The 12,012-nt window shown below is 44.8% G+C and overlaps 1 protein-coding gene across 1 annotated transcript in view; it reads left to right on the forward strand.

Moving 5' to 3' along the window:
• The window catches only part of LOC142764948 (uncharacterized), a 29,187-nt gene extending 17,597 nt beyond the window's left edge, over positions 1-11,590 (forward strand). Inside the window, exons 7-8 of the mRNA XM_075865485.1 lie at positions 7,298-7,391; positions 11,426-11,590. Of these exons, the coding sequence (XP_075721600.1) occupies positions 7,298-7,391; positions 11,426-11,547 (216 nt within the window). The 3' untranslated portion in view covers positions 11,548-11,590. The remainder of the gene's footprint in view (positions 1-7,297; positions 7,392-11,425) is intronic.
• Positions 11,591-12,012: the final 422 nt, after the last annotated feature.

Raw genomic sequence — 12,012 nt, forward strand, 5'->3', positions numbered from 1 at the left:
CTGCCCACAGGACATTCGACCCGTCGTTGAAGAGATGTAAGTTGTTCAAAACACCTACTCGTCATTACTCCAGCATTACAGGCCTGAGAGACGAGTATACCCTCCACCACACCAAAAACTGACAAAAGAGGAAACCGTGATACTGAGATGCCTGCAAAGCAGCACATACAGACATGGGGCCCTAATGCACCGTCTTTACCCAACGAGATATAGCTCTTTGTGCCCGCTTTGCAACGTACCGGACATGCTGGCGCACTTGCTTCTTGCATGCCAGTGTATTGCCAGACGTAATCTGCTACAACAAATGACTGATAACGAAGCAGGACGGACGAACGAAGACCTAACCGAAACGTGGGAGGCGAAGCTCGCCCTCGAGGACCTGGAAGAGCAACAACAACTCGTCGCCAGGGCCAAGAGGGCAGTAGAAGTCAGAGGGTTCCTGGACTAAGGAGCCCTCCCACCGCAGGGTGACACCGTGCATTGCTGGGGGCACTGTTTCAAAATAAACGTTTACTTCTCTCTCTCTCTCTCTTTACCCACCAATACTAATACGTCACATAGGTCAACGAAACCGGATGTCATCAAGGGCTTGTGTTTGTAAACAGAGAAAGGGTCTATAGAGGGGTGTTCAAGGCGAGCGATACTGCTGCTCAGCGGTGCAAGAGAGTAGAGAAGCTTGCTTCAGGGGGTGGAAAAATCTCTGTACCTCCTACCAACGCCGACTAAACTTCAAGGCCAAAAGGCTGCCGCAGTGACCTCAGAGGTTGGGGGCCCAGTTGCCCAACTGAGCATGCTCAGTAAGACTTTTTTTTTCCACATCTTTTTTTCGGCCCAATCAAGCCGCAGCAGCTGCGAGAGCGGGAGCGTTGGTTCTTCTAAAACGTGAACGAAACACAGGCTTTCCGCCGCGTTTGCGGCGTAACTGGGCCCCCACCCTCTGACGTCACTGCGGCAGCCTTTCGGCCTTGAAATTTAGTCGGCGTTGCTCCTATGTGTTCGCTATCGCATGCTCACACGCATCGGCAGCACTGCTTTAGCACTGGTAATTGTTAGGCATCTTAGAAAAAAATAAATCAAAAACAAAAAAATTCTTTCATGACGTCACTGTTGACGTCCAAAAATAAAGGAAAAGGATAAAAATCGAAAGGAGGAGGGTTTGCTGCGGAAGCCCTCCTTTCACACTTCACATGCAAGCGGAAAGCCAAAGCGCTCGTACCTTCTTTCAGGTCCGCTGGCTGCTTGGGCGACGCGGTCATTCGTAAAATTTTGTTATTCTTTTTTTTTTAATTTTCCAAATTTTGTTCGTGTGTTCTGAAGAGACGAAAGTTGTTTTACTGATGTCTCAGTATACGACGAAACTCAATCGGCACAAATAAAATGAACTTTTTTTATTACACGTTTCATATTATAAACAACGCCAGGCCTGCGCGGTAGGCGCAGCACAGCCACAGCGAAAGCTAGAAGAGCGGCCTTACATATCCTTTTCAAAACACTCATGGGGTAACTACTGCAAGCACACTTGCTTGGTACCCACTTGGGCATTAATAATAAACTTTTGGGTAGTAGGACGGCATTCGCTATGCTATTTTTCGTCATTCTTCTGAGAAGCGTGGTATCCGCTAAACACTTGCAAGGAATTTTGTGCCAATTTCACATGCAGTGGCTGACAACAATGAGGAATCATGGCTGTAGCGGCTATGGGCCACAGTAAACAGGGAAACAAGAACAAGCTTTTGTCATGGGTTGAAGCATTGGACGGCCCACTTGTTATGCTAATCGCATTTTGCGATGACTGGTTGTTCATTTGCTATTTTAAAACACTTTATAAGTCGTAATAACGCGATTGCTTTCCCGACCTCAAGCCTGTCTAAGGCAAGTTTGACAACAAGTAACAAGCACCGGTGCAGCTCAGTGGTAGAATACTTGGCTGGCGCCCAGCGGACCTGCGTTCAAGCCCCATTGTGTCATTGGTGGGAGATTTTTTATTCCTATTTTCGTGCGATGAGGTTACGGACACTGGCGGCAACAGCGTACAACATGTAACTGTGCGTGACCCGAAAATCGATCTCATAACAGCTTTCACTGTTAAAAAAAAAACCATGCACACACATGCGTTTTGTATGAGAGTGTCAGTCTATAAAATCAGCTCTAAGTTACAACTGACATACGGAACGGACAAAATGAGCAAACATTGAACTCAGCATATCATAACCAAAACAAAAATTATCAACAATCGTCAGTAGGACACGTCGTATTGGACTCAATGACGTTTGTTATGTCGGCGCACATAGTTTTCTAACAGAACTTGGGTACCAAACGAGAATGTTCATAGGCATAGAGAGGCGTGAAGCGATCAGAAGTTTTTCGAGAAATAACGTCACTGGAAACACTGTTTTGGCAAAATTACTTGTCCTCGTTAGGCCAGTGGCTTTGCCATGACGAAGAAAAGTTGACATGTCAAAACGTTGGCTCCACCGAATTTTTTTAAATAATATTTATAAGCAGTTGGTCCATTACGTGTACTTGAGTGAAAGTATTAGAATTAGAAGTAAAGACTCACAAATTATCAGAGAAAGGCTACAAGAATTGTTTGAGCAGGAAGCAGTCTATAATTACTTGACATCATTTGACCTACACGCCAAAAGTAAAAAAAAAAGCTAAAACAATGTAGCCGAGCCAACTCGAATTCAAGCTGTTCAATGAACGCATTTTTCGACAGGAGCTTGGTTGCCGTCTACACCAATTAAGCAGGCGAGATCACACTTATGTCAGTCCAGCCAGACTTGGTTTACTCTTGTACTCATTCAAAATTAGTACCAGCACAAATAATGAGTCCAAGTTCTTGTGCTCACCCGTTGCCTTTAGGAAACGCTGAGAAACCTTCGCGGAACTAGAAATCACCGGGTTAGCACACTGCAGAGCCGTGGAAAAACATGTGTTGCCCGAGTAAGCCATCTTTGACAAATGCGCAGTTCACTTGTTTGGCGTTAGTCATTGCGGCTTCTGTTCTCTGTCCGCCACCACTTGCTGTCTTTAGAGAGTTTTAGTACTGCATACGCTGCGTACGTGGCGGCGTTGCGTACGTAAGGACGCCACATTCTGCGTAGTGCGCATGCGCAGACAGCAGCGCGCACGTATCGCATTACGTACGCAGCCGCTACGTACTCACGCATGAGATGCGTGCTTGCGTACGTATGAGGTGATCGCGCCGCTCTCGAACAAGTTCGCGAAAGCGCGAGACTTCGTTTTGCAAAGTGGCAGCATCGAAGGCAAGCACTGACCGGCTCTGTGGCTTAAAATATGGCCATAATCTGGCTATAACATTTGGATTGGCTCACATTGGCTGTCAACAACACGTGCTTCTATTTTGATCTACCAGATAGCACAACACGCTTCACGCTCGTTACGTACGCGGGTACTACGGTGTACTAAAAGCCAATTAGTGGCAAACGATGCCACGTAACGCTAGGCGCTTGCGTGATGCGTACGTAGCACCAATCCGCAGTACTAAACCTCTCTTTTATCTTTCCCGTAGTTGGCATGCCCGCCAACCGAGCGAGATAACTGGGCGCGATATAACTTCTAATATCGCTGACCAAGGTGTGAGAAGGAGAGAAAGCAAGTTCTCTGAACTCAAGTCAATCACTTCCCGCCCTTTGCCTGATTTTGTTAATTTTAAATCAGGCGAAGGAGTTGGTAGCCTTTTCTCATCTTCTAACCACTGCCACCACCTTCGCCTGATTTAAAATCAACAAAATAAGGAATAAGAAACACATATAAAGAAAAAATGGCAGCATATCCATGGAGTGAATGATGGAGAGTGGGGCGAAGAATTCGTCCGTCCATTCGTTCTTGCTTCCGCCGTCCATGCGTCCGTCAGTGTGACCGTCCATGTGTCCATCAGCCCGTCCGTGCGTGCGTCTGTTCGTGCGTCCGTCCCTGCGTTCGTCCATGCAGCCGCCCCTGCGTCCGTTCATGCGTCCATCCATGCATCTGTCTATGTGTCCGTTCGTCCATCTATTCAACACTCCAAGTACCACCATCTCGCATCTTTTCATCATATATTCCCCTTATAGAAGCACCACCATCCAGCGGACATTCCAAGGACTAAACGAGAGGTGGCACACGCACACTTTCTTACGGCTTGCGCTTCGTGTCTACTTCCCACCTTTAACCACCTCGACTTCATGGTATATACTAGTTCACTGTATTCATGGCACTGCGGCCGAACGCTCGCTAAACCTTTCGAAAACCAAGGAGGTTACGCCCAACGAGTATGACGTAGCAAACTTTTTCAGTCAGATAGTGCTCAATGTACATGCCAATAGCCGCTAATGGGAAATGAGAGGCAGAGAATTCGGCTTTTACTTTCTTACGGCTTGCGCTTCGTATCTACTTCCCATTTTTAACCACCTCGAGTTCATTCATGGTATATACAAGTTCATTGTATTCATGGCACTGCGGCTCAACGCTCGCTAAACCTTTCTAAAGCTAAGGAGGTTACACCCAGCGAGTATAACGTAGCAACCCTTTCTTGTCAGATAGTGCTCAATGCACATGCCAATGGCTGCTAATGGTAATCGGAGCCTGCGCGTCAACTAAAAGCCGAATGCTCCTGTCTCTCATTCCCCATTAGCAGCCATTGACATGTACATTGAGCACTTTTTTTTATTGTTCAACAACGCACAGAAGTAGTCTCTCACCGGCACTACCTTGAAGGTCAAAATGTTATACTTGTTACATACTACGGGGGACGGACGGGTGCCGTTATAAACAGTTTCACCCCTAAAAAAAATTGCCCGCAGCTTCCCTCGGGGGAACACTGAGGAGGATGCGGACCATATAATTGGTTAACGGGGTGTTAAAGTGCGACTTACTTGGGTCGATGGCTAAATTGGTTAACGTGGTTGTGAAATGGGGTGTTAAATTGCGACTTACTTGGGTCGATGGCTAAATTGGTTAACGTGGTTGTAGGAGGGGGTGTTAAATGAGTGAACACGTACACACGTATGCGAAAGGGCGGCGCTGGTCGAAGGGACGTCGATCATTGTGTTTGTGGATTCGTTGGAATTCATTTCACCGCGACCTTGGACGTCGACGCGCCGTACAAACCAACCGACGAGCGGCAACTGAGCGAGCGAGCGCCGACCTTGAGTATATATACAGCACGACGGCGCATGCACTGTCAGCTGCTGAATGTTCTCGAAGCGCGACGCCACATGCGCGTCCACTGGAGAATCAGGAGAATTGTAGATGTCGAACGCGGTGTGTAGAGGGGGAAGGGTGCACAGATGGTGGAGGAGTAAAGCGCGCGCGGTGTGTAGAGGAGGAAGGGATGCACAGATGGTGGAAGAGTGGGCGACGGCGCGACGGCGCATGCGCACGCGTCAGCTGTCGAATGTTCGAGAAGCGGTGCGGACGGCGCACTACAAGGCGCGAGTATAAGATGCTCCGCATCTAAAAGAGAAGTTCTTTACAGGGGTATCAAATGCCCGGCAACCACTACTAGCGTGCATGTTCCTTGAAACCGAAACTAGTAACAAGTTTCCGGGGCCTGCTTACGTCGCTTATATCCGTGAAGGGCAGGCAAGGCAGTGACCGACCAAACGGGCATCGCGTGGGTCCCCGTTTGAAGGTGTCGTGCCTACACAGACGCTCGATTTGTGAAAGTTGCTAGTTGACCTGATCCCGAAGCAGTATCCCTGCAATTAGCGGTTGAGCGTAGGAAGAACGAGCAGAAGGCTAAACGTGCTGCGGAGACACCGAATTCAAGGGAGGAGCGTCTAGCAAAGCGGCGTTACAAGGAGGCCGTTTGATTGACCATTCGGTGAATCTTGGCGAAAGTGCCAGTGCGACGCAGACATTCGAGATGGACTTCTAAATTAACCCTTTTGAAATAGTGTGCCGCATGTGTGAAACCCTGTGACACATGGAAGACGTGACGCTGCTAATTATTGGCACGCGTGAAACGTTCAGATTAGCGGCGAATTCCTTATCTCAGGCTACTTGTGTCCTGTCATGGGTGAGCTATGCCGCTTCTAAACATTTTCTATAAGTTATTGTGTTAGGACAACTTTTCTTACGCAGCCTTCTAAACACACGCGCTCCAGATTACGCTCATGTGGAGACGTATGCGCAAGGACATTTCACCACTCTCCGACGGTAAAATACGCAGTAGTCGGAATCGGTTGCTAATGTGGTGCTCTGGAAGGTTCGCATCGAGCCAATAATTTCCTCTTTCAAATGACGAAGATATGATGTTGGGTTGCAGCTTAAGCTGTTATGAACACAAAACAACAGGCGATGTTGTTGGCGTAGAATGATTTGCCGCAGCCGCCTGTGTCCGTAACATTTATAGCGCACTGAGAGAAGTGAAACCTGGGTGCGAGCTGAAATCAAACTCGGGCCTCCTGGGAGGCAGTACAGTACTGTATCCAACGGAATGGTGCCAGTACTTGAAATTATCTCAGAGAAATGTCTGTTTACAAGGTTGTGGAATATCGTTAACAGATGCAATATCGCGTAGCAGAAGAATATTTTCCCACCAGGTGTCAAACCATGCAAATTTCATGACTAGGGTGAAATTGGGGCCCTGAAATACTTTTCCACGTGAGGATGTATTGGTCTTAGTATCGGAGTTTATTGTCTCTTGAAGTAGAGATATCTTGAAATGTTCGAAAAGCACCGTCACTCGTATAGTGTATGCACATGCGCGCAGGTTCAATATAGTGTAATCGGTTCATGTCTGGTGCTTGCTCAACCTACCTGTCTCGTATAGCGTCTTTGTTTTACTTTATCTTGCTCTGGAAAGATGCACGTGAGTTCCAGAAACCAACCACACCACCTTGCCGCCTCGACTACTTGTACTGCCACATTTTTTGTGATTTTTAAAGATTCTTGGGGCCCTTTGACGCAAAAACTTTGGTCTGTCTGTTTGTCCACCGTTACCGCGATTCGGGTACTCGAAACAGCACCAGCTGATACCCCAAATGGCCGACCCCATGAGCGGCGCCCACCAATGTTGCTCAAGAATCAGCGCCTATCGCAGTGCCTCCGGAATACCCTTCACCAATTTTCTTGCGCAGAACATCAAATAAATGTTTTGTTCACTCCCTTCACTAGCAAGACTATCGTCTTTCGACGACATTTGCAGATTAAGATGCAGATACGGGGCGATTTTTTTTCATATATCATTTGAGTTCGTCGCTATCACAATCACTGCTTCGTGCGGCGAAACAAACATTTTGATCGATATGCAAAAAAACGTATTGTTGCTCGTCCTTATTTATGACCACAGGCTCCCAAGTGCACTCTCAACGAGTACTGCGCCTATGGATTTGTCGCCCGGTCATGCAGCAAGTGCCCCTGCTACGGATCTCATCAGGCAACCTGTGAGTACTGCTTGCAAAACAGAGAAAGGACAGAAGCAGAGTGCCTCGCTATGGTGCATGGTCTAATGGCGAAGGTACTCGGCTGCTGACCCACAGGTCGCGGGATCAAATTCCGGCAGCGGCGGCTGCATTTCCGACGGAGGCGGAAATGTTCTAAGCTTGTGTGCTCAGATTTGGGTGCACGTTAAAGAACCCCAGGTGGTCCAAATTTTCGGAGCTCTCCGCTACGGCGACTCTCATAATCATATGGTGGTATTGGGACGTTAGTCCCCACATATCAATCAATCAATCAATCAATCAATCGACAAAGGCAGAGTGAGGAAAAAAACACTGCACGCGGCAAAAAGAAAAAAAAGAAATGAAAGCCGCTTTAAGCATAATTTAAGCTTATGTAATTATTTATATCCTAACGGCACGTTACATGATATCATTAATGATTTCGTGTAACCTGTCGTTACGATATAAATAATTAAATAAGCATCCAATATACGTCAAGCACGTCGATTGGATACAGCTCATTCTGCGAAATAAAATTTCTCGTCGAATAATAGACGCGCATGCTGACATGCGGGTATTTGATTCGTGCATGAGTGTTTCTCGATCATTTCTCCAAGTTAGTATATCGTTTGAGTTACTCCTTGCTTCCTTTTTGTGGTCGTTTTAATGAACCTACTCATGTACAAGGTATCTCTATCAATATTCTTGACCTACTACTTGTGAATCGTGACTTCTCGGAATGCATAGTTTCAGTTGATGAAGGTCTGTTCGATCACAAGCTTGTAAATGTTTATTTGCCCATACTTACGCCTGTTGTCTCTAAACGTACGAAGAAACATTGCTTCAAAATCTTTGCTAAAGCCGATGATGCAAGCATAATAGATTACATTAAAACGTGCCTTCGTGACTTCACTGATACTGACAACAACGTATTCACGCTCTGGGAAATGTTCCTCGAAATGTGTCGTCACTGCATAAATACATTTGTGCCTAACAAAACAAAGACGGTCAATAAACAGATGCCGTGGATGACGGGTAACATATTGCAACTGAAGCGTAAACTAAAAAAAGCAAAAATAAGGGCGACCCACCCCAACTTATCAGTGTTATAAAAAGCAAATTGTCATCAGCGGTTCGAAGTTCAAAGGATTACTATTTCAACACGTGGCTACCTGGTTTCATGAAAAGTGCACCTGAAACATTTTGGGGATATTTAGGTGAAGATAAGAGACCTGTCTGTGAGATAATGGTCAATGGAACCACTACAAGAGACGTGAATGAAATCGCCAAACATTTTAACAATTACCAGACAGGTATAGGTAACTTGTTTCATTTTACTGTCTTTGAGGCGCACGAAGTGGACTTTATCTCATACAATGGTATTGTGTCAATGCTTTGAAACTTAAAGACAATGAAATCTTGTGGCCCAGATGGGATCCCAATTAGGTTTCTTAAGCGTTATGTAGAATGTATCGGTATATTTCTTTTTATGCGGTTCAGAGCTTCTTTGTGGTCTACTCGGGTGCCCAAAGACTGGTAGACAGCTTCGGTAGTGCTAAGTTTTAAAAACGGCAATTGTTTATCTGTAGAAAATTATCGACCGATATCTTTACCTTCATTCTGCTGTAAAGTAATTGAGCATATCATTGCCCACCACATGACAAAATTTTTAGACAGAAATTCAGTGTTAACGAACTGCCAGCATGGCTTCAGGAAAGGCTACTCCACTACGACACAACTGTTAACTGTAATTCATAGTTGTGCAAGAACATTGAATAATAATAGTCAAATCGATGCTCTTTTTTTCACTTTAGCAAAGCGTTCGACAGAGTCGTTCACTGTAAACTTATACAAAAACTCAGAGATTACAATCTTCCTAGCAATATAGCATCCTGGATTATCTTTCGAATCGCGTGCAGTGCGGCACTATTGAGGGCAACGACTCGAGCTGTCTTCCAGTGACATCCGGAGTACCCCGAGGTAGCATCCTGGGGCCATTGTTGTTCTTGGTCTACATAAATGACATTGTCAACGTTGTAACACACCTGGCACACAAATCAGATTGTTTACAGACGATTGCGTTTTATATCAGGAAATAACTACAGTGAAAAACCAAACCGACCTCGATATTAGTTTTGCACAACATACAGGCGTGGTGTGACAGATCAGGCATGTTTTAAACAAAGAAAAAAAAACTGTATGTCTTCGTATCACAATGAAAAAATAACATCCCCGTTAAAATACACCTACACACTGGCCACCTCACCGCTATAAAATAAGTTCAAAACTCTAAATATCTGGGGGCAAAATTCTCAAACAACCTTTTGAGGAAATTACATATCAGTAATATATGTTCCTCTGTTTTCTGTAAACTTTGTTTCCTGAAACCCAAGCCTGAAAATTCACCCGCCCGCATGACACTATATATATACTGAGTTAAATTACTTTCATTAGACCGAAGTCAGAGTATGCTTGCAGTAAATGGTATCCCTACACTAAACACAACATTAAGATAATCGAGAATGCCTAGACAAAAGCTGTTCGCTTCATTTACTCTAAGTTCAAGCACACCAATTCCCCCACACAGCTGATGACAGAAAATTACATCCCACTCCTCAAAACACGTAGGCAAATTCTCTGCCTCAATTTCTCACAATCACTCATTAAACGTGAATTATCCATCGACCCCGCATTATATGTAACACCTCTGTCCACAAGGAGCACTCATCATCATCACACACATGCTTTAACCTCTCATTTGGCTAGGACAGATATTTACAAATATTCATTTTTTTCCAGAACAGTGTCGGAGTGGAACTGTAGCCATGAAATGAATGACCTTTTTTAAGTTACCAAAATACCCGCATTAGGTGTTGTGTTTTGATTTTGTATGTTTTTTGTATGTTTTGTTTTGATTTTGTATGATTTTGTATGTCGGAGTGGAGTTCTGGGCATATAATGAGTGGCCCTTTTTAAGTTACCACAATACACGCTTTAGGTGTTGTGTTTTATTTTGTATGTTTTACTTTATTTTATTTACTTGAGTTGTATTACAGTACTGCATTTTTTTTGTTTTTTTTGTACGCAGTCTGCGCGCGTTTACTAAGTTGAGTGTGAAAATTTGCGCAACTTTTTGTACTCACTGTACTGATATTTTGTTATTGTATTTCTTTATGAGTGTACTATGAGTGCCCTTCCTGCAAGGACCGAATTCCGGTCTGCAGTGTGACAAATAAACGAAATAAAAATACTTTGACGTTTCCTGTCAACTGACGAGTTGGGCGTGGCTCTTTTATCAACTAATCAGATTGATTGATTGATTGATTGATTGATTGATTGATTGATATGTGGGGTTTAACGTCCCAAAACCACTATATGATTATGAGAGACGCCGTAGTGGAGGGCTCCGGAAATTTAGACCACCTGGGGTTCTTTAACGTGCACCCAAATCTGAGCACACGGGCCTACAACATTTCCGCCTCCATCGGAAATGCAGCCGCCGCAGTCGGGATTCGAACCCGCGCCCTGCGGGTCAGCAGCCGAGTACCTTAGCCACTAGACCACCGCGGCGGGGCTATCAACTAATCAGATACTTCTATGTGAATGTACATGGGGGAGTACGGCTCAGGACAATTTTTGCTAAGTGCCACGTCAGAGTGAGCCCAAGGCGCAAGATATATTTCATGAGTGAGTATGAGGGAGGACTTCCTTGTTTTGTTGATTTATGGAGCGGCTGGCCGGTTAAAGTGTTTCGTAATTACTAGTATTCGTGCTGGACAATTTAGGAGCAATAAATGTCATGGTGACGTGGCAAGAAAAATGTTGTTCTAGCCTTGCGGCCCACCCCCACACTACGCTTATGAATAGATAATGAATAAGGCACTTTCGTGAGCATGGCTAGATACCCGATGATCGTATCGATGAATGCATTTCATGGAGACGTAGTACTGAAGATTCACGGCAGAGGCGCGAAACGTATTTTTAAAAGTTGTGAATGTGTGTTACATTTTTTTTCTTCAAACAATATTTTCGTGCAGGCGTTCGAAAGCAGTACAACAACCTGTGCAGTCCAGACAGCATCGTGCGCCTGGACAAGGAGATGGGCTACACCTGCGACAGCTGCATCACGGCTGCCTCGGTTCTTACCGGAATGACGTGAACATGTGCTTTACGAGCAAAAAATAAACGAGGATAGAAAACGAGCATTACGTGTACATGAATGCGCAAAAAGAGCGTTTAATGAGGAGGAGATTAAAACATTACAACAGTTTCGCCCATGATTCGAAGTTTGAATTTAAGGTGCAGCTCACTTTTAAGTCTTCATCATCTTTGCTCTTTCGTTATCACTCTCCATTTTCCCCTGTTTCTTGTATGTCTTGTATTACCTGTTTGTTTCCGTTTCTTTCTTCTATTTCTCCTTGCTTTCTATGTTTACTTCTCGTGCTTCGCTTTCACACACTACACTTCGTTCTCTCTATTTCTTTGTTTGTCCTAATTTCTCTTTGTGTTTTGTGGTGTTCGTATCTTTTTATGCCTTCATTTAATGTGTATTTCTAACGTTTATTGCCTTTACTTTCTTGATATCTGTTTGTTTTTCTCTTTTTCTTCCAGTCTCTCTCTCTTT

Source organism: Rhipicephalus microplus, chromosome 6, assembly GCF_043290135.1.
Source record: "Rhipicephalus microplus isolate Deutch F79 chromosome 6, USDA_Rmic, whole genome shotgun sequence".
Classification (NCBI taxonomy): domain Eukaryota; kingdom Metazoa; phylum Arthropoda; class Arachnida; order Ixodida; family Ixodidae; genus Rhipicephalus; species Rhipicephalus microplus.